This window comes from Malaya genurostris, chromosome 2 (assembly GCF_030247185.1).
Source record: "Malaya genurostris strain Urasoe2022 chromosome 2, Malgen_1.1, whole genome shotgun sequence".
NCBI lineage: Eukaryota > Metazoa > Arthropoda > Insecta > Diptera > Culicidae > Malaya > Malaya genurostris.
Genome location: NC_080571.1, coordinates 22,376,625 through 22,401,070, shown reverse-complemented (window position 1 = coordinate 22,401,070; position 24,446 = coordinate 22,376,625). Strand labels below are relative to the sequence as shown.

General features: G+C 34.3%; 1 protein-coding gene across 1 annotated transcript in view; it reads left to right on the top strand.

Moving 5' to 3' along the window:
* LOC131432501 (tetratricopeptide repeat protein 28) overlaps window positions 1-24,446 on the top strand; it is a 463,091-nt gene that overhangs the window by 107,794 nt on the left and 330,851 nt on the right. The window contains exon 3 of the mRNA XM_058598819.1: window positions 17,682-18,419. Coding sequence (XP_058454802.1) covers window positions 18,396-18,419 — 24 coding nt within the window. The 5' untranslated portion in view covers window positions 17,682-18,395. The remainder of the gene's footprint in view (window positions 1-17,681; window positions 18,420-24,446) is intronic.

Genomic DNA, 24,446 nt, shown 5'->3' with positions numbered 1-24,446 from the left:
TAGGAGAATAAAAGACTAGAAGACAAGGAGTTTAGAAGTGTAGGAGACAAATCAAATTGAAGAATAGAAGGCTGAAGACTAGAAATTAGAAGAAATCTAGAAGACTATGATATTAGAAGACTAGAAGGCCAACAAACTTGAAAACTGAAAGACTAGAAGTGTAAAAGTGAATAAATTAAAAAAGTAAAAGAGTTGAAGAATAGAAGTCTGGAAAACTAGCAGATTAGAATGTTAGAAAACTAGAAGACTAGTAGACTAGAAGACTAGATGTCTGAAAGACTAGAATGCTAGAAATCTAGAGGACTTAAAGAATTAAGACGTAGGATTTAAAAAGTAGAAGATTATAAGAGTAGAAGACTAGAAGACTAGAAGATTAGAAGACAGGAAGATTAAAAGAGTAAAAGACTGAAAGATTGGAAGACTACAATCTCGAAGACTGGAATATTAGAAGACTAAATGATAAGAAGACTAGAAGACTTGATGACTTGTATACTAGAGGACTACAAGAATAGAAGGTTTAAAGCCCAGAGAACTACAGAGTTAAAACATAAACAAACTAGAAGACAAAAGAGCTAGAAGATCAGAAAAATAGAAGCCAAAAATGCAGAAAACTAGAAACCAAGAAGATTAAAACATTACAAGACTAGAAAACTAGGAGACTAAATGACTAGAAAACTAGAATATTAGAGACTTAAAGACCAAATGACTTGAAAACTACAATACTGGATGACTGGAAGAGTAGACTAAACTAGACGACTATATGAATAAAAGACTCGATGGCTAGAATCCTAGAAGACTTGAATAATTAAGACTTAAAGACTAGAAGAGCAGAAGACACTAAGAGTATAAGACTAGAAGAGTAGAAGACTAGAAAACTAGAAGACTGGAAGACTAGAAAACTAGAAGACTGGAAGACTAGAAGAAGACAAGACTAGAAACCTAGAAGCCACGAAGAATTAAAGACTAGCATACTAGAAGACTAGCAGACTAAAAGACTGGAAGACTAAATGACTTGAAAATATGAAGACCATAAGAGTACAGAGCTAGGAGATAAATAAAATAGAAGACAGAAAAGAATAGACAATCAGACAAGATACCAAAAAATTTAAAACTTTAGAAGACTAGGAAACTAGGAGAATACAAGACTAGAAGACAAGGAGATTAGAAGTGCATGAGACAAATCAAATTAAAGACTAGAAGGCCTATAGACTTGAAAACTGAAAGACTAGAAGAGTAAAAGTGAATAAGAGTAAAAGAGTTGAAGAATAGAAGACTAGAAAACTAGCAGATTAGAATGTTAGAAAACTAGAAGACTAGTAGACTAGAAGACTGAAAGAATAGAAGGCTAGAAATCTAGAAGACTTAAAGAATTAAGACATGGGATTTAAAAAGTAGAATATTAGAAAATTATAAGAGTAGAAGACTAGAAGATTAGAGGACAGGAAGACTAAAAGAGTAGAAGGCTGAAAAATTGGAAGACTACAACCTAGAAAACTGGAATATTAGAAGACTAAAAGATAAGAAGACTAAAAGACTAGAAGACTTGATGACTTGAATACTAGAAGACTAAAAGAATAGAAGATTTTAAGATCAGAAAACTACCGAGTTAAATCATAAATAAACTAGAAGACAAAAGAGCTAGAAGATCAGAGAAATAGAAGCCTAGAATGCAGAAGACTAGAGACCAAGAAGATTAAAACATTAGAAGATTAGAAAACTAGTAGACTGAAAGACTAGAAAACTAGAATACTAAAAACTAAAAGACCAAATGATTTGAAAACTACAAGACTAGATGACTGGAAAATTTTAAGACTAAAAGAATAGAAAACTCGAAGGCTAGTATCCTAGAAGGCTTAAATAATTAAGACTAAAACACTAGAAGAGTAGAAAATTAACAGACTAGAAAACTGAAAGTCTAGAAGAGTTGAAGGTTCGAAGAATAGAAGACTAGAAAACTAGGAGATTAGAATGTCAGAAAACTAGAAGACTAGAAGACTAGTAGGCTAGAAGACTAGATGTCTGACAGACTAGAAGACTAGAAGGCTATAAATCTAGAGGACTTAAGGAATTAAGACATAGGATTTAAAAACTAGAAGATTAGAGCATTATAAGAGTAGAAGACTAGAATATTAGAAGACAGGAAGATTAAAAGAGTAGAAGGCTGAAAGATTGGAAAACTACATACTAGAAGATTGGAATATTAGAAGCTTAAAAGATAAGAAGACTACAATACTAGAAGACTAAGATTTCAAGACCAGAAAACTACAGAGTTAAAAGATGAATAAACGAAAGAGCTAGAAGATCAGATAAATAGAAGCCTAGAGTGCAAAAGACTAGAAACCAAGAAGATTAAAACATTAGAAGACTAGAAAACTAGGAAACTAAATGACTAGAAAACTATAATACTAATAACTAAAAGACCAAATGACTTGAAAACTACAAGACTAGATGACTGGAAGAGTATAAGACTAAAAGACTAGACGACTAAAAGAATAGAAGACTTAAATAATTAGGATTAAAAGACTAGAAGAGCAGAAAACTAGTAGAAGACTAGAAGATTAGAAGACTAGAAAACTAGAAGATTGGAATACTAGAAGACTAGAAGTCTAGAAGACTAGAAGATGAGAAGACTAGTAACTTAGAAGTCTTAAAGAATTAAAGACTAGAATACTAGAAGACTAGAAGACTAAAAGACTAGATGACTTGAAAATATGAAGACCGGTAGACTACAGCACTAGAAGATAAATAAAATAGAATACAGAAAAGCTAGTAGATCAGAAGATTAGCCAAGTATGCGGAAGACTAGGTACCAAAAAAATTAAAACTTTAGAAGACTTGGAAACTGGGAGAATAATTATTAAGTCTAATAGACAGACTAGGAGAGTAGAAAATTAGAAGTCTAGGAGACAAGCAAAATTGAAGAATAAAATGCTGAATACTAGAAGACTAGATACTAGAAGAAATCTAGAAGACTACAAGGTGAGATGAAAAAACTGCAACAAAGTAAAACGCCATAATTTTTTCATTTTTTTTTTAAATTTTATTGAATGAAAGCAAAAAATGTCGGAAATAACATCAAATTTGAGAATCGGTTTAGATTTGTTCGAATTGGCCACCTTTGGCACGAACTATGGCCTTCAAACGGCCAATGAAACCATCACACGCTGCCCGAAAGTGGCTCTGCGGTATTTTGTCCCATTCTCGGCGAAGCGCTTGCTTGAGATGATCGACACTTTGGTATTTTTTAGTGCCAACCTTGCTTTCCAAAATACCCCAGGCACAATAGTCCAACGGATTGGCATCCGGAGATTTTGGTGGCCATTGTGCGGTGGAAATGAAGCGAGGAACCTCATTTCTTAACCATTCTTGGGTGGCGCGTGCTGAGTGCGATGGTGCTGAGTCCTGTTGGAATGTCCAAGGTCTGCGGCCGAAATGTTTGCGTGCCCAGGGCTTCAGAACTCCCTCCAAAATATTTTCGTGATAGATTTGCGCATTTATTTTGACCCCACGGTCGATGAATACGAGCGGCGAGCGACCATCGGCTGTTATGGCGGCCCACACCATCACCATGGCCGGCTTTTGAGTTCTGGTGGCCAACCGAAGTTGCAAATTTTCAGCTGACCTCTCTGGCAAGTAAACACGATCATTTTGTTTGTTTACAAACTGCTGGATAACGAATGGTTTCTCATCGGAGAAAACCAAATTCGGCAGTTCACCACTTTCGGCCAAGCGAAGCAACTCTTTAGCTTTTTCGAGTCTAACTTTTTTTTGCGCATCAGTAAGATCTTGCACTTTTTGGAACTTCAATGGCTTTAGTCCAAGCTCATTTTTCAATATTTGCCGAATGGCATATTGCGATATGTTCAGCTCACGAGCCATTTTTCGGCCACTGCGACGCGGATTTCGTTCAATTCGCTTCTTCACTTTTCGAACCATTTCTGCCGATGTTGCTGTTTTTTTTCGTCCACTTCCTTGACGTCGGGCTACGCTACCAGTATCACGGTAACGAGCGATGGTACGAGACACAAAAGATTTATTCACTTTTAAATGCTGGAGGGCTCTAACGATAGCCACTTGTGGTTTTCCAGCCAAATGCAAAGCAATCACACTATCACACTTGAATTCCATCACAAATAACTTTTTTTCTGAAAAATTCCCACCAAAATGCTTTTGTGCGCTTGTAAATAATATAATGAGCTGTCACTAGAATAAATCTGACAGCTGTGGGACGAGCGGTTTAGAAATGACAGCAGTCTGAAGTTGGTTGCAGTTTTTTCATCTCACCTTGTATAAAATAAGAAGACTAGAAGGCAAATAAACTTGAAAACTAAAAGACTAGAATAGAAGAAGTGTAGAAGAGTATAAGAGTAAAAGAAATAAAAAAAACTAGAAGACTAGAAGAGTTGAAAAGCAGAAGATTAGAAGAGTAAAAAGGTAGAAGAGTAGAAAAAAAGAAGAATAGAAGATTAGAATATTAAAAGACTAGAAGACTAAAAGACTGAATTACTTGAAAATAAGATGACCAGAAGACTACAGAACTTAAAGATAAATAAAATAGAAGACAGAAAAGCTGGAAGATCAGAAGATTAGCCTAGTATGCAGAAGACTAGATACCAAGAAAATTAAAACTTTAGAAGACTAGGAAATTAGAAGAATAATTATGAAGTCTAGGAGACTAGGAAATTAGAAGTCAAGGAGACGAACAAAATTCCAGAAGAAGAAGAGTATAAGAGTTAAAAAGTAGAAGACTAGCAAACTAGAAGACTAAAATACTAGAAGACTAGAAGAGCTGAAGAGTAGAAGATTAGAAGAGTAAAATAGTAGAAGAGTAGAAACGTAGAAAAGAAGAAGAGTAGAAAACTAAAAGACTAGAAGACTAAAAGAGTAAATGACTTGAAAATATAAAAACCAGAAGACTACAGAACTAGAAGATAAATAAAATAGAAGATAGAAAAGCTGGAAGATCTGAAGATTAGCCTAGAATGCAAAGGACTAGATACCAAGAAAATTAAAACTTCAGAAGACTAGGAAACTAGAAAAATAAAAGACTAGAAGTTTAGGAGACAAATAAAATTGAAGAATGAAAGACTGAAGACTATAAACTAGCAGAAATCTAGAAGACCATAAATATAGAAGAATAGAAGGCAAATAAACTTGAATAAAAGACTAGAAGATAGAAGTGTAGAGGAGTATAAGAGTAAAAGAGTAGAAGACTCAAAGAGTAGAAGTGTAGAAGAGTATAAGAGTAAAAGAGTAGAAGACTAGAAGACCAGAAAACTAGAAGTATGGAAGACTAGAAGACTAGAAAACTAAAAAACTAGAAAACTAGAAGACTAGAAGAGTGGAAAAGTAGAAGATTAGAAGAGTAGGAGAGTAGAAGTGTAGAAGAGTAGAAGATTAGAAAACTAAAAGACTAGTTGATTAGTAGACTAGAGGACTTGAATACTAAAAGGCAAGAAGAGTAGAAAACTATATGACTAGAAGAATGGAAGACTAACATATTAGTAGACTAAAAGACTAGAAGAACAGAAGACTGGAAGCTTAGAAGACTCGAATACTAGAAGAGTAGAAGACTAGACGACTAGAAGACAAGAATACTAGAAGACTAGAAGATTAGAAGACTATAATACTAGAATACTAAAAGAGTAGAGGATTTGAAGACCATAAGACTACAGAGCTAGAAGATAAATAAACTAGAAGGCAAACAAATTAGAAGATCAGAAGAATGGAAGCCTAGAATGCAGAAGACTTGAAACCAAGAAGATTAAAGCAAGACTAGGAAACTACGAGACTAAAAGAAGATTAGAAAGCTAGTAGCATGGAAGACTAGAAAACTAGAAGACTAGGACACTAGAAGAATAGAAGCTTAGAAGACAAATAAAATTGAAGACTAGAAGACTAAAATACTAGAAGACTGCAAGATTAGGAGACTACATGACAAGCAGTCAAATAAACCGGGAGACAAAATACCAGAAGAATAGAAGCCTAGAATGCTAGAAGACAAGAAACCTAAAAGGTTACAACAATATAAGACTAGGAAACTAGGAGACTAAAAAACTAGAAAACGAGAAACTTAGAAGGCGAGTAGACTAGAGCACTAGCAAACTAGAAGATTAAAAAACTGGATAACTAGAGGACTAGAACAGCAGAAGAATCGAAAACTAGAAATCTAGAAAATTTTAAAGCTCGAAAACTATAAAACTAGATGACATGAAGACCAAAGAGTTAGTAAATTAGAGGACTAGAAGACAAGAGAACTAAAAAAACTGAAAACTAGGAGACTAGAAAACAATCAGAAAAGTAGCTAGCAATTTTAGAATTTTGAGGTTTATAGAACAAGAAGGCAAACGAACGAACTTTTTTTTTAAGAAGAGAAGAACGGATGATTAGAAGTATAAAGTGTCATTTAGAATTATAAGTATAAAATTAGAACATACGAAGACTAGGGAAATAAAAGAATAAAAGGTTAAATAATTAGAACATTACGTTCCCCCTTCCCTATAAATACCTCACCTTATACTTCCCAACCACCCCCAAATCCCGACCACAAACTGTTACAAACCCGGTGAACGACCAGAATTAGGTTAAAATGGGGGATAAATAAACGATATAATAATAATAGAACATTACGAGACTAGAAGATTAGGAGATCTGATAGGTAGAAGATTATATGACTCAATGGCTCGAAAGTTCAAAGACTTGAAGGCTAGAAAACAGGAAAACTTGAATTCTTAGCTCGAAATTTTCAAGTATACAGGAAAATGACAAAAAAACAAGGAAACAATCGGATTTACAAAACAAACAAAACAAACAAAACAAACAAAACAAACAAAACAAACAAAACAAACAAAACAAACAAAACAAACAAAACAAACAAAACAAACAAAACAAACAAAACAAACAAAACAAACAAAACAAACAAAACAAACAAAACAAACAAAACAAACAAAACAAACAAAACAAACAAAACAAACAAAACAAACAAAACAAACAAAACAAACAAAACAAACAAAACAAACAAAACAAACAAAACAAACAAAACAAACAAAACAAACAAAACAAACAAAACAAACAAAACAAACAAAACAAACAAAACAAACAAAACAAACAAAACAAACAAAACAAACAAAACAAACAAAACAAACAAAACAAACAAAACAAACAAAACAAACAAAACAAACAAAACAAACAAAACAAACAAAACAAACAAAACAAACAAAACAAACAAAACAAACAAAACAAACAAAACAAACAAAACAAACAAAACAAACAAAACAAACAAAACAAACAAAACAAACAAAACAAACAAAACAAACAAAACAAACAAAACAAACAAAACAAACAAAACAAACAAAACAAACAAAACAAACAAAACAAACAAAACAAACAAAACAAACAAAACAAACAAAACAAACAAAACAAAAAAAACAAACAAAACAAACAAATCAAACAAAACAAATAAAACAAACCAAACTAACTTAAACAAACAAAACAACATAATTCAAAGAATTAATAAGCGAAAAAAACTGAACAGAATAACTAATTATGAAATTGAAAATATTTAAAAAAGAAATCTACATGAATAAAACACTAAAAAAAGTTGAGAAATAAGCAGGGAATTCGGAGAACCAAATGAAGTTGAAACACTAGAAAACTAACTAAAACTTGAACAACAAAATTAAAAACAAAAAATTAACCGAAAAAAAAATTTACTTTTTAATGAATATCTTTTAACTATTCCTTATTCCTTATTCCTTATTCCTTATTCCTTATTCCTTATTCCTTATTCCTTATTCCTTATTCCTTATTCCTTATTCCTTATTCCTTATTCCTTATTCCTTATTCCTTATTCCTTATTCCTTATTCCTTATTCCTTATTCCTTATTCCTTATTCCTTATTCCTTATTCCTTATTCCTTATTCCTTATTCCTTATTCCTTATTCCTTATTCCTTATTCCTTATTCCTTATTCCTTATTCCTTATTCCTTATTCCTTATTCCTTATTCCTTATTCCTTATTCCTTATTCCTTATTCCTTATTCCTTATTCCTTATTCCTTATTCCTTATTCCTTATTCCTTATTCCTTATTCCTTATTCCTTATTCCTTATTCCTTATTCCTTATTCCTTATTCCTTATTCCTTATTCCTTATTCCTTATTCCTTATTCCTTATTCCTTATTCCTTATTCCTTATTCCTTATTCCTTATTCCTTATTCCTTATTCCTTATTCCTTATTCCTTATTCCTTATTCCTTATTCCTTATTCCTTATTCCTTATTCCTTATTCCTTATTCCTTATTCCTTATTCCTTATTCCTTATTCCTTATTCCTTATTCCTTGTTCCTTATTCCTTATTCCTTATTCCTTATTCCTTATTCCTTATTCCTTATTCCTTATTCCTTATTCCTTATTCCTTATTCCTTATTCCTTATTCCTTATTCCTTATTCCTTATTCCTTATTCCTTATTCCTTATTCCTTATTCCTTATTCCTTATTCCTTATTCCTTATTCCTTATTCCTTATTCCTTATTCCTTATTCCTTATTCCTTATTCCTTATTCCTTATTCCTTATTCCTTATTCCTTATTCCTTATTCCTTATTCCTTATTCCTTATTCCTTATTCCTTATTCCTTATTCCTTATTCCTTATTCCTTATTCCTTATTCCTTATTCCTTATTCCTTATTCCTTGTTCCTTATTCCTTATTCCTTATTCCTTATTCCTTATTCCTTATTCCTTATTCCTTATTCCTTATTCCTTATTCCTTATTCCTTATTCCTTATTCCTTATTCCTTATTCCTTATTCCTTATTCCTTATTCCTTATTCCTTATTCCTTATTCCTTATTCCTTATTCCTTATTCCTTATTCCTTATTCCTTATTCCTTATTCCTTATTCCTTATTCCTTATTCCTTATTCCTTATTCCTTATTCCTTATTCCTTATTCCTTATTCCTTATTCCTTATTCCTTATTCCTTATTCCTTATTCCTTATTCCTTATTCCTTATTCCTTATTCCTTATTCCTTATTCCTTATTCCTTATTCCTTATTCCTTATTCCTTATTCCTTATTCCTTATTCCTTATTCCTTATTCCTTATTCCTTATTCCTTATTCCTTATTCCTTATTCCTTATTCCTTATTCCTTATTCCTTATTCCTTATTCCTTATTCCTTATTCCTTATTCCTTATTCCTTATTCCTTATTCCTTATTCCTTATTCCTTATTCCTTATTCCTTATTCCTTATTCCTTATTTTTACTAATTTCCCATTACTGATTTGATATTTACAAATTTCACTTGTTTTGTTCAGTTTTTCTTTCTCTTTTCCCAAATTTATTCCTACTTGTCAAACCATCAGCCATCAGAAATTATCATACAAGACCACGTTTTTTTTTGATTTGGCGGCCCAACAATTCACCTGGCCGGTGATTTCATTACTCTCTTTATGACAGAATCAATTTGGGTCTCTTGCAGGACTGTGCTGCCCCGGAGCATCGGCGACCGTGATTTACTGCTGCCACTCTCAACGTCGTCGTCGTCGTCGTGCGCTTTGAGTCTTTGGGCTTCACTGTTCGGCTTGTGTTCACTCACGATCATCATCGTCGACGCGCATAATTGCAGTCACACCTTCGTAATAAATTTTTACAACATCTCCGACACGGGGTTCGATATGGAGATTGGTGCCGTCGTTGCTCTTTTTCCGGCCCCGACCGGAGAGCATCAATTTCGTTAATCTTTCCCGTTTTGGAAACTGCGAAACTGTTATTATTTTCCTCCCTGATGCAATTTATGTACCGAAAAGTGCCTTTAGTAAAGACGGGGAAAATGCATGCATAGTAAAACGACCGCGGAATAACGGTTTCGGGTTGTGTTTCCTTATTGGGCTAAAGTCGTCGGCGCTGATAGCGCAGTGTGCTGGTCCACGGTTCGGACGTACCTACTGCCAAAAAAAATGAAACAAAACAAAAATGGTTTTTGTTTTTGGAGGCTTGCAGAATGCGCATTGAGTGTCCGTGCCGGAGGTTCGTCGTCTGCCGCCTTGCAAATCTTTCGGAGGTTTGAATTATTGCACCGATTAGTAGGCGGTGTCAGAATTCGAACTTGTGTTTACGCTTTGCAGCAGAAGGATGAATTCGAAAAATATGGGCAATTTAATTACCCAGATTTAAATTGAATTTAGTACCGAAAAATAGACAATAGAATTACTGGAACTTTACTAATTGCTTCGAATGGTTATATAATCGAATCTAAGTGTTTTGAGGAATTTTATTGACTTTTTTCACGCTGCACATTGATTGTGGGGAATGTCATAATATAATTTATCACCAGTGGGTCACGGTTTGACATCTACATTTTCTATTAGAATTAGAATTCAGAGGTTTATTTTATAATCCGTAAACATTATATCATATGAATTTGCATTTTAAAATTCTGGAACTTCCAAAACTTCCATTTTGCTTTCCTTTGAACGTCTGTTTTCCCATTTTTTAAAAATTAGTAATTTCGCTATCAGTCTGAATAAAAGTGTGATTCGAAATTTCCTACTTTTCCCTGCTTGTTTTTATTTATGAGTAAAAAGTATTGATGGGAATATCGACGCTTGGACTATATTTTCTTTATTATCGCCTTCAAAGTACTCTCCTCCTGCGGCAATACATGCATGCCAACGCTTGATCCAATTTTCCATACAAGTTTTATAGGCCGCCGAAGGTATGGCCTTTAGTTCACGCAGCGAATTTCTTTTTTTTTTTTTGGTCTCTCTGGGGAAGAGGAAAAAGTCACACGGAGCCATATCTGGAGAGTACGGTGCTTGGTTGATGATATTGGTTGAGTTTTTGGCCAAAAACTGCGACACAACCAACATCAACACGACGCTGTTTTTGAATGAAATTCAGCTTTTTTGGCACCAGCCGAGAAGCGACGCGTTTCAAACCCAAAACATCAGTAAAAATGTGTTCGGCTGATCCATAAGAGATGCCCAACAACACAGCAATCTCTCTAATCGGTACAGAACGATTTTGCAACGCGATTTGCTTCGCCGATTCAATGTTTTCTTCAGTAACAGATGTTGTTGGGCGGCCAGGGATCTCATAATGATCCAAGCTTGTACGACCATCTTTGAAGCGTTTATACCACTCGTATGCCTGTGTTTTTCCTAGACACGATTCACCAAAGGCCTTTTCTAACATTTTCAACGTTTCGGAACACTTCAATCCACTTGCAACACAAAATTTGATGCACGCACGTTGTTCTAAATTTTCATCCATTATAAAAATCGCCACACGAAAATTTTTCAACTTCTTTGTATAGACGCCAAACAAAAACAAATCGTACGATATGCGTCAAAATTTGACAGAATGTGTATAAAAGTGTTGCCAACGTTGAGAGAATAGAAGTTTACCGGGAATTTTAAAATGAAAATTCCGATTCTTTTTTAATCATAAGGTATACATACTTCCGTGTTTCTTTATTTTCGCATTTTTGTTTCTCCTAAAATGGTATTGTCGTGTTTTTGGCTTCACGTTTTTTTAGTATTTTCATATCTCTGTTTTTTTTAATGTATTTCTATCAATGTCCTTTGTATTTCTTTATTTCTGTATATCCTTTATTTTTGCATTTTCCGTATTTTTGTATTTACCTACTTCCGTGTTTTTTTTATATTTCTGTGTTTTCGAGTTGTCAAATTTCCGTATTTCTGTTTACTGTTTACTTCCGTATTTCATTTTCTATCGTGGATTTGTATTTTAGTCTTTTAAAAAACATCTTTCCTTATATTCGTATTTCCGCATTTATTTATTTCCGTTTTTTTTGTATTCACGTACTTCCATATTTTCGTATTTCTGTAGTTTCGCATTTTCGTATTACCGTATTTTTGTATTTCCGCATTCCTATATTTCGGTAATTCAGTATTGCTGTTTTTTGTATTTCCGTATCTTATTTTCACATTGCTCTGTTTCCCATAGTTTTGTATTTTCGTATCTTCGTATTTCCACATTGTATATCTGTGTTCCGTATTTTTATTTATGGAGCTCCGTATAGTTATTTGTTTTTCTGTGTTTTCGTATTTCCGCATTTCATTTTACGCGTATTTTTGTATATTTGTCGCTCCGTGTTCTGTATTTCCTTATCTACGTACCTCTGTATAACTTTATTTTCGCATTTTCTTATTTCTGTACCTTCGCATTTCTGTGTTTCCGAGTTTCTGTATTTTTGTATTCACGTATTGGAAATGCGATCAATAGTGCGTGGTTTGTATTAGTGCGCATCTCATTGTGAGCTCCTGTTTTTCATTGTTTTTTGCGATAAACATTGAGATTTGGTCCAATAACCTAAATATTTCTGTATTTCCGTATCCCGTATTTCATTTTCTCCCCTTGTATTTTCGTATTTCAGCATTTTCATCTTCCCGTATTTTAGTAATTCAGTACCTCCGTATTTCCGCTTTTTCGTATTTCCGCATATTTGTATTTCCGTATTCCACTATATTAGTGTTTGCACACTACGCCGTTTTCATATTTCTGTATTTTCGCATTTTTGAATTACCGTCTTTTTGTTTTTTTGTATCCACGAACTTCTAAATTTTCGTATTTAGGATTTCGGTATTTCCGCATGTTCTCATTTTGATATTCCGCATTTCTGTATTACTGTTTTGTATTTTTTTCACGAACCTCCGTATATTTGTATTTCTGTGTTTTCTTATCTGCGCATCTCTTTTTACCATATATTTGTATTTTCGTATTTCTGTATTTCCTTATTTGCGTAGCTACATGTCTGTATGTTTGTATTTTCCATTGTTTGCGTTTCCGAATTTTTTTTTTTTTTTGTTTCAATTATAGAGGTTTTAACACCTTAAGGTCATTCACCTCTTCGGACCAGAAAATCTTTCTGATCCTATGTGCGGGGTTGGGAATTTCCGCATTTCTATGTTTCCGAGTTTCTGTATTTTTGCGTTCACGTTTTGTATTTTCGCATTCAATTTTTCCCGTATTTTTGTATTTCTATCTCTACGTACTTCCGTATTTATTATTGCTGTATTGTTATAATGTTGTATATCTGTATTCCCTTATTCTTGTATTTCTTTCTTCCTATGTTTTCGTAATTGTGTACTTCCGTACTTCATATTTTTTGTACTCTCGTATTTACGTCTTTTTGTGGATCCGTATTCACATTCTTTCGTATTTCAGTATTTTTCTTTTCGAATATTGGTATTTTCGCGTTATTATGTTTCCGTGTTTCTGTTTTTCCCTAGTCTCATATTTTTGTATTTCCTTATCTACGTATACGTTTTTTCCGTATCTGCTTATTTCCGTATTTCTTTATGTTCGTTTTTTGCATAACTTTTATTTCGTCTGTCTGTCTTTCCGCATTCCTGTATTTCTGTATTTCTTTTTTTCTGTGTTTCCTTTTTTGAATTTTGTTCCGATTTTCTGTATTTTTGTATTCCTATTTTTGCATATTTCTGAATTTTTATATATATTTGTTTGTATTTCCTTATCTACGTATTTAAATTTTTTCCGTATCTGCTTATTTCCGTATTTCTTTCTGTTCGTTTTTCGCATAGCTTTTATTTTGTCTGTCTGTCTTTCCGCATTCCTGTATTTCTGTATTTCTTTTTTTCTGTGTTTCCTTTTTTGAATTTTGTTCCGATTTTCTGTATTTCCGTATTCCTGTTTTTACATATTTCTGAATTTTTATATATACGTAATTTTTTCTTCTGTGTTTCTTTTTATAATATTTTTGCATATTTGTATGTTCGTATTTCTGTGTTTTCGTATGTGTGCAATTCTTTTTTCGCACATTTTTGTATTTTAATATATTCATAGTTTCGTATTCTGGTATTTCTGTACATCCTTATCTGCGTAGTTCCATTTGTGTTTATTTCCGTATTTCTTATTTCTGTGTTTTTTATCTCTGTATTGTAGTATTAACGTATTTTCGTATTTTGGTATTTTCGTATTATTTTTTTTCAAACTTTTGTATTTTCGTATCTACTTACTATTTCCGTATTCCTGTATTGCCATAGTCTCGCAGTTTAGCTTTTTTTTCTCTGTTGTTCCGTTTTTCTTTATTTTCGTATTTTCCTATTTCTAATCATCATTTTTGTGTTACCGCATTCCGGCATTTTTGTATTTATGTACTTCCATATTTCTCAATTTTCAATTTATTTTTGTAGTTCGGTATTTTCATATTCCCGTGCTTCCGTACTCCAATATTACCGTTTTTCTGTATTCGTATTTACCAAACACACTTACGTACTTCATTGTTTTTTTGAAAGTATTTTTGTATTTTCGTATTTACACATTATCTCATTCTCGTATTTTCTTATTTTCTTTCTTTTGTCTGTGTTTTTGTATTTCTGTATATACGAAATTCCGTATTTTTGTATATTCGTATTTCCGCATATTTCCTTGTTGCAGGGTGGCTAGTGAATTACCGATTTCAGTTTCCAGGTTTTTTCCCGGTTTTTTGAGAAAAAATTCCCGGTTTTTGGAATAGGCTCAAATCGCCCCTGTTTAGTTTTTTTTGTAAATATTTTCTAATTTAATCTTTAAACAGATATTCCATGTAAAAAAAGGATCATTGTAATAGGCCCGCTAATTGAGGATTCAATTACTTTCCAAGCATTTCGGTGTATAAATAGAGAATATTCATTATAACATGTGAATATAAGAAAAGCATAAAGCCTTTTTCAAGTCATTCAGGGGTTTTGGTTACACGTAACCGATTTTTGCCGAGTGCACATGACTGTTTTTAGTATTTTTTTGGTATACATATGATTGAAAATAAATCAATAAGAAACAACAATCCCAAAAACGGACGCTTGCCACTCGGAAAAACAACAACAATCTATGCTTGCAACTTCAAATCAATTCGGCAGGAAAATTATAAACGGCATTATGGCCAAGGATGGCTTTTATCGTATCAAAGAACGCTCTCTACCAACTCTTCACAATATTCAATCATTGCCATCAAAGAGAGACGGATATCATCTCAGCAACAAAACATCGTCATGGTTCATTCTACATAGAATGGACACCAGTGCGAGAGCGAATTTCTCTCGATGAGCTGTCTGAGCATCACGGGTTAACACGTTGCTGTGGGGATTCTTTCTGAAGCAACAAACGGTCGCTTATTCTCGTTTTGCGATCCGATTCGATACGGCAGTTGATAATTGACATAGAATCATTTTACTATTTCCGCTTATTCTAACTATGTGCTTATAACCGTTGAATAAGTTGTATCTATGAAAATAGCTGTGAATGCTCCAGACCAGGGTTTTGAAATATTGTATATTTTATCCTAGCATGAGAATCAAGTCGAATTATCTGCGATAATCATCAACTAGCGATTCTCTCTTGGTAAATTCCTCACAGCGCCGGTCATTGCCGGATTGTATATATTTTGTCAAGGGCTGTGAAATACTCAGAGTATGAAGTGGAGCGAAAAAATGTAGAAAATTCTCTCACGGTTCATGCATAGAGAGACAGCGAGTTCTTGTAGTAGCTTCTACCAGATTGAAAATGTTGTATACAATATAGAGAAATATCGAGCCGCTTTTTGCAAATTATCGGCAATCACCAACACTGATGATGGCACAGCGAATCTAACATAACATCGTCATCGCCTGGGCTTCGGCAATGGAACAATAAATTGTAATATGGACATATACTGTTTAAATTATGTCGCTTGCAAGCACATCTGTTCAATAAACGACACCATCAGATGAATTATCATGCTGTGATTGTGATGAAAACCATAAAACCAATTATTAACAAAGTCCTGTCAGACCAAAAATTTGAAATTTTTAAGTAATAGAATTGAATTTAAAATCATTAGATGTATGTATACCTAAGATTTCGGAAAACCGTTCGGATGCCACGACTTGCTCTTTTAAAATACCATTTTTTTCTAATGTATCTGTCAGTCAATAAACAATGTTTCGATTTCAATGCGTTAATGGGCAAATAAATCAAATGATAACTGTTAAAATGCAGAATATATCGATCTGTTTTTTTTTTCTAATAGGATTCTAAATGCTCGTAGAGGAATCAGAAAAATAATCAGGAAGTACGATTTCTTCATGATAAACTATCCGCTGGCTTTAAACCAGTTTTATTTCCAATAGCTTAACTAATTTATCTTCTATGAGAAATCTTTCTACAATTGATCTGATTATAGCAGATCAATCAATAACATTCAGGGTTTCAAATTAAGCAATGATTAGTTCAATTAGTTATATATTCTACCAGCTTAGAACTAATCGACTAGAACACTAGCGAATGTAAACCCTAAAATTGTTTTGGGAAATATAGATATAGCCTTATATAATTTAAATCATTACTTTATTGAAGTTCTAAAAGCTCAAACTAAATTCTATTCAACTTCATCTACATCAATATCAACGTTCTTGGGATCCTACTATGGAATAGTTGAGGACCTTTAAAAGCAAATCAAACATATATTCACTGAACAAATCAATCCATTTTCTAAATCTTTCTAAGATTCTAGATTGGTCCTCAGAAACCAGTTTCAACTCTCAAAAAAGGAACTGAAATACTTCCTGTAAACGGTGAATAAGATCAAAGTCGATAACTCTTCCAATTTCGTGAGTCCTTTTGACATCTAACAGAAATATAAGCATAACACAAGTATTGTCTCAAGATGACATTACTGAGACAAATTATGATGATACAAGGGCAATCATTAGGAAACTTAAAAACATGAAGGCTCTTAAAAATGTTCAATAATTTTGTTAAAAAATTTTCCTATGTTACCTTGAGATTTTGCCATCAATTTTGCATATGTGTTGAGTACTTATTTAAAAATTTAACAAAAATCCTACAGAAGCATCCAAATTAGCCTTATTTTTCAAAATGAGCTTTCATTATGCTGTTATTGATAACAACTAAAAAAAAACTCTGATGCTTCCTGTTTGATTTAAAACTGTCTGCAAGCCTCTAAAAATCGTTGGACGAGACATGGGGTGTTGGCCCAATTTCCAATGGACAATAAGTTATTTCAACACTTGTACTGAACATTTCACTAAAACGCAAAATTAGGTATTGTCTCCTACTTTTCAATTGTTAAAAAAAATCATTATTCTAACAACTGTTACGCATAGGTGAGTTAGTAATATTTTCCCCGGTTTTCACTAAAAAGGTAGCAATTGAAGCCATCGTAACGATAAGTTGTTTTTGATGAGCGGTGAGAAATCGCGACTCTCAATTTGCAAACAATTCGTTCATATTCAAATACTCATGCAAAACTGTGAATACCTTTTTTGATGTTTTATTCTACCCTTTCAATCTGTTACTGGCAGAACATTCTCAAAAAGAAAGGGTAATTTGAAATAAGATGGATTTATTGAGCGATTTTTACAACGTGTTTTTGATTTTCGCGAATGCTTGGCCAAAATGCATAGATGCAAGTTTCCGTGATTCTAATTCAAATTCAAGATAGCTACGGATAGTCCGACACATACCACGCCCAACAAAATCTTACATCCCTTGACTTTACCAGTTGTGGTTCTTCTATGAATATTAATCAAACAAAAAGTAATGCTCGGAAAACTAAGCAATAAAATCCGATTTATCGCTGGAACTTACCGACCTTTGCAAATCTGAACATAAAAATTTATACCGTTTTTAATGAAACCCCCACTATTTTTCTCACGTCATTTTCAGATTGCAGTTTTACCGAACGGAGAAACTCGGCACAGGAAAAAGAAAAACAGTCGCTGCATTAACTAATTGAACATTAGCTCTACAAAAAGAACTCGAATGCATCGAACCGTAAGTTCACCGAAAATTATGATGATGATGATGCTGACGACGACGTCGATGGTTATTATTCCCGCTGTTCCCGCGAACGATGGACGACTTTATTTCCCCGTATCTTTCGTTTTGTTAAGTTGTGAAAACTCAGAAGAAAATTTAATTTAATCCCCAAAAGGTGTCGAATCCGCGCGAGAAGGGAAGAGAGCGGAAAAGAGCGATTTATTCGCTTATACTGTTTTGGGTCCCGACCGCGCGAGGGTTCCCCGGATGATGTTCGGATGAGAGATGTGGGCTGCGCGAATCCCACCGAAGGGGAGGCAAAATCAATTAAGCTTTATTACGACCGGACAGTGCATCGGAGTTATTTGCCCGATCATCGCCAAACGGCGCGGGATCGGATCGTACGTGAAGTTTTGCTGAACCGGGAGCATAAATTGTGATTCGCTGTCAGTTTGTTCAAAAATTTTGGTTGTTGTTGTTTTAAGTTTGTCTGTGAAGAAGTAAGACTTTTATGTGCTGTGAAAGGAAAACTGTGACCCCGAGAAGAGAGTGATGAACAACCGGAACCGGTACGACGGATTCGAGGAGGTTTGATTTCATCTGACGACCCCAGCGGAAAAGATGTCGCAGCGAGATTTTTCAGAGGTAAGTGAAAAACTTTCCCAATTAAGGTCCTGTAATTGAATTGACACCTGCGTGCTGAGACGTGGAGTGATTTATGGTTATCATTTGGGAGTTTCAATTCCGGACCGTGGGATTTCGATTGGCCGTGTTGTGTTGTGTTGGGTTGGGTTGGACTGCCAACCGACCGGGGGTCAATTAATTGAAATGTAAACATAGGATTTACACGTTTTCCCACGTTTCGGCTGGAACCGGGCAGGCGCGCAAGGCGAAGTCGGTGCGGTAAATTGAAACACGAACGGTACAAGATACGGTTGGGCGATTTGTGAGCGAGAGAGACCGCGCTATGAGCTATGGTAGAAGGAAACACGACGAACGAAGCAAACGAAAGAAAGTAATCAACTAAGAGAGTAATTAAGATAATGGGAATGCGGCCCAAGCCAATTCCGCTGCGGTCGGTTTGGTACACAATGAAAACGTTTCGATGCAGCAAACAGAAAACTTTGAACTGCATAGTTCAGTTGGAAACGCGCGCCACCTTCAGGTTTTTGATGGCGATTGAGAAGGTTTTGTTTTTCCACTGGAACACCACACCTGACACGGCCTGAACCCCTGAAAAGGTTCTTCGTCGAGCAACAATCCATCAATTTTCTCCGTCACTCATCAAACGTCGTCCTAACTCTTTTCCTGTTCAGATCATCAAAGCAAGCGCCTTGCGATTGTATTTCGAACCGATGCTATGTTTCGTTCCTGTCTTCTCACTTGATCGATCAAAGACCGCGGAGCCCACCGGGATCGAAGCAGGCCGCCTGAAAACCAATAAACCTAAAGAATTAACCGAAAACCACACGAGCGGTGGTCAATCATCATCATCGGTGGTCCACCGGCAAAGGACTGTCGGTAGGTACACTAATTATCCCACAATCAACTGTCCCGGAAGGTAACAACAGACATTGAATTTGTGGAAATATTTTATTGATTCTTCAGTGGTGCGTTGTTGTTGGTTTTTCAATATCATTATAGTCATGATTTCGAGACTTATTTATATGACGGTTCTGGAACTTATCCGTCGTCATTTTTCAATTACAATGGATTAATGAACGCATAAGGACTTCAAATCAATCGGAAATTTTAGTGTTGGAGGTACACCAATGGGAACAATTATCGGTTTGGCGGCGCTGAGTTGAATGAAGAAAATAGTGATGGGAGTAGACAGCCTAAGTTTCGTTTTCGTTAACGTCTTTTCCGTAAATACAGCACGGGAAGTCGATACTTTTAGAAAATTGAAAAGACAACCGCGAGTGCTAAATTCTTTTCTTTCAGTAGTGTGCCATCTAGTGGCTAATAGTCATATTACTGTGGGTAGAAAAAAAGTAAGACTTTGTTCATAATTTAAAAATTCATTATTTCCGGAATAGTCTTCAATGAGCGTAGCGACTCACGATTGATGTCTTCAATTGAGTCAAAACGATTTTCCCGGAGCGATCGTTTGAGTTTGCTGAATAGCCAGAAGTCACACGGAGCTAAATCAGACGGATACGGTGGTTGCGGAACGATATTGCACAGTGGTTCAAAAGCGCAATTCCACGCTCTTAATTGATAACTGATAGGAACGTGGTTTTTTGAGGTACAGTATCTTTAGCAAAGTTACTCAGAATGATAGACGCCATCTTTTGGCAAATTTTATCTATGTGATTAATCCACCTTAAAGTGAGATAAAAATATTATTTTAGCCCAGAGCCAACATAGAGGCTAAGTTACTTCGATGAAGTTGTGCAGAAAGTTATTTCAAACAAATTTGCTGAAGGTACTATTCCCGTAACTTGAGTGTAATTCTTGATATAATGTATTTTCTGAAAGGGGTGTCCTCAAACCAGTTTTTGTAAGTAAACACATATATTTTCAATTTATGAGTTTTTCATATCATACAAAGTTTTTCATCATTGAAAACTACACAACTTTCTCATTTCAGTTTAATGAAATAGAGCCATTTTCATGTTTTATTTTTACAAAATTCCTACTTGTCTACCATCAAAAGGCGCAAAAAGGTGCAGATGAGACCTACATATTGAAGAAAATAGTGACTGTAGTAGACGCGTATGTGTTTTTTTCGTAAATACTGCACGGGAAGTTGATATCGTATTCATACTGTTAAAAAACTGAAAAGACAACCGCGAATGCTTGTCTTTCAGTAGTGTGCCATCCAGTGGTGTAATGATGCCTTTCTCATATTACATATATTTTCAAAAACATCACTAGAAGATTCTGACAAGTTTCTTTTTTTTTAAATTTGGATAAAATCAAAAGCTTTCTTTTGTATAAACTACCATCACCTTTTCAATTTGTTAACAGATATGTCAAGTTAATAAATATTTAAATATGGCAACCCTGCTATACAATTGAATTGAACAAAGCACGCTGTGTGCTAGGCGGGTGCGTTTTCTTCTTCTTCCGTACCAGTACGTACCGATGCGTACCGATTTTGCATAATTTTGTATGACAGTTTGAAAGTTTTGATACTCATTGACCTATAATTTCGGAACCGGAAGTTGGATCTGGATGAAATTGCACAGAATGTTTTAAGACAACGGTTAAACCGTTGCTGAGAAATCAAGGTGAGTTCTGTTTTTGGAGCTTTTCTTTACTATCACCGATGTGTTCGGAAGCGGAAACCGAACACTAATAGTCCCAAAGTAGATTTATATATCCACCGACTAACAAGGTCTGTCAACTAGATGAATTTACCAGTAAATTTTATGAAAATGTGTACCTCGTTTCGCCATCGCTTGTGGAAAAAAACCTGTTTTAATGGTCGACAAACTAGAAAAATTAACTAGCTAATATAAAAAGGTAGCTTATGAACAAAGTATTCCTGAAATTGATGTTTTCATACTGAGCACCTTATCTCCGAAACCAGGGGTTTAATCCGAATAAAAATTAGGATATTCTTATGACATCTTAAGAACTTCCATCTCCGAGAAAAGTGAGTGTAATCAGAAATCTGATTAAAATGAGAGTCCGTTACTTTGTATGGGTAAGTAAGGACCTTCATTTGAATATAAATTTGTTAAAATCGGTTTCGCCATCTCCGAGAAAAGTGAGTGACATTTTTTTCATATTTTTAATGCACAATTTCAACATTTTTGCTGCATATCATCCTGTAATTCCGGAACCGGAAGTTGGATCCAAATGAAATTGTGGAAATTTGTATGAGATCATAAGACCTTTAATTTGAATCCGAGAAAAGTGAGTGACATTATTTTCACACAGTTCGCTCTCTTATCTCATCCAAGTCAGTCGATAAAACAAAACCGCTTACGTTCGGGACGGAAGAAACCAAGTACAGTATTGTGTAGTGAACAATAGAACGACCTCGAAATGAGTGATCCAAACGAACAAAAGCTACCGCCGCTACGAAAGAATACAATTATTATTGACTTCAGGCAGTGTAAAAATTCGAACTTCGATACGAGAACTTGAAGGTTTGCTTAAGTAGCAAATGCATCTTGACAAAAAAACGTGTGTATTTACTTGAATGCAATAAAACAAATAATAAGAATCTTCAAGTGTTACTTTGAATTCTAAACTTGCACGATATCAATACGATGCTAAGTAGGTGTAACACAATTAATACTATTTTAAATTTTTTATTTCAATTTCTCGACTAGATAACATCACCATGACTTTTGACACATATTTTACTACAATGTTTATCCAAGTAAAAAGTCTAGCATTTTCGAAGCCGAAAAAATTGCCCAACCTAAAAATTGTCAAAACAAAACAAAAAGATCTTTGAATAACTTTCGTCTATCTGCAGGACAAAGAAAGCTTAAAAATTCGGAGGATTTTCCAAGTGTTATCAAAAATAGCTCTGAAAAGAGTGTATTTTGTGATCTTTCACGAACATCTCGAAAAACTAATGAGATCACATAATATGTTTTCTTCAAATAAACTCATTTTAGTCTACGAAAATTTTTACCATATACAATTCTGTCGAGAATTTCCTCACTTTCCAGGAAGACTCAGTTCGTCGAGTACGCAAAATGTCTGTGTGTGTATGTGAGTATGTGACGTTTTTTTGCACTAACTTTTCTCGGAGATGGCTGAACCGATTTTCACAAACTTAGATTCAAATGAAAGGTCTAGTGGTTCCATAGAATATTCCGACTTCCGGTTTCCGAATTATGGGGTGAAATGTGCAAAAAAATGAAAATATGTTTTTTAGCTTTTCTCATAGATGGCGCGACCGATTTTCATAAACTTATGTTCAAATGCAAGGTCCTGTGTGTTAAAATTTTTATACCTTCACTGTAAAGACTGTCCCAGAAAGTATGCACTTTGATTTCGTTGTAAATAATTCACAAGTGTTAGATATTAAAATTATATTCGATATACTGATAATATTAGACTACAACAACAGAATATTGTTCTCAACATTTGCTACTTAGCCATTGTAGACTAGTTGGCGCACCTTCTTGCGAACGTTCCTCATTAAATTCCGTACAGACTTCTTGGCGACAAGTTTTGACACTTTTTCCAATATTTTTCGAACTGTTGAATGGTTTCGTCTGCCGAGACATGTTTCCTAAGATGTGCCTTCGTTAATGCCCAAAATTCCTCAATTGGTCGAAGTTGTGGGCAATTTGGTGGATTCATGTCTTTTGGGACGAAAGTGACATTTTTGGTAGTATACCATTCTACCGTTGATTTCGAGACAACAGAATCCTTGTGGCTTCGAATCATGGGTAGAAGTCGTTTTTGTAAACATTCCTTGATGTATATTTCGCTGTTCATTGAAGCAGTGGTGATGAAGGGTTTCGAAATCTTACCGCAGATAAAAATTGCTTGTTAGACCATAGCTTTCTTACCAAATTTTTCGACTTCAATATATTCTAACAATATACTATAACATAATACAATATAACACAATACATATACTTATAATATAATATAATACAATATAATATGATATAATGCAATGCAGTATAATACCATACAACATAATATAACATAACAGAAGATACTATATGAAATAATATGCTATGATACAATGTATAACAGTTGATGTCGCAGTGTAAGTTATGATCTTCTTTCGTCGCAGTACTGCAGGAAATATGATATATAATCATAATCATCATCATATCATAATAATTATGATAATAATAATAATAACAACAACAACAACAACACCAACAACAACAACAATATATAATACAATGTAATATAATTCAATTCAATATATAACAATAAAGTGAACAAGCAACAGAACCACATGTGGCAATATACTACCATAAATATTGCACTTTAGGATGTGCTTCAAACTACAAGCCATTTCGCACCCTCTCATTCTGCTACTAACGCAGAAGACGATAGCACCCAGTCGACGCCGTTCTATTGACCAAATGTCATCATAGACGCTCGGGGAGGCATGAGATAGGAACTTGTGAGGACTTAGTTATCTCACCATTTGACGACCTTTATGTCATACAAAGTTTTTCATCATTAGAAACTACACAACTTTCTCAAACATACTATGCTGCTATCATTTCAGTTTAATGAAATAGAGCCATTTTTCATGTTTTACCTTTTTTTATATATATAAAAAATAGGTATAGAATTCGCTCAAACTTTCGAAAAATTTTCCGAGGCCCGGAGGGCCGAATGTCATATACCAATCGATTCAGCTCGACGAACTGAGCAAATGTCTGTGTGTGTGTGTATGTGTGTGTGTCTGTATGTGTGTTGTCAACTAAGAGGTCGAGATCTCAGAGATGGCTGGACCGATTTTGATCAAACTAGCCGGAAATGAAAGGTCTCCCCGTCACCCAGAACGCTATTGAATGGTTTTGAGATCGGATGTTTGCTTTTTGAGTTATACGAAGTTTTATGTCAAAATTTTCAGTTTTTTGACAGTATCTGTCACAATTGACCTTGAAAACAGAATATGTTTTCAGACTTAGATTCCGCACGGTAATAGCTATCCAACAAGCCATAGATTGTTAAAATCCGTCCATTTTTAACGGAGATATCGAAATTTTTGTGTAAGCGACT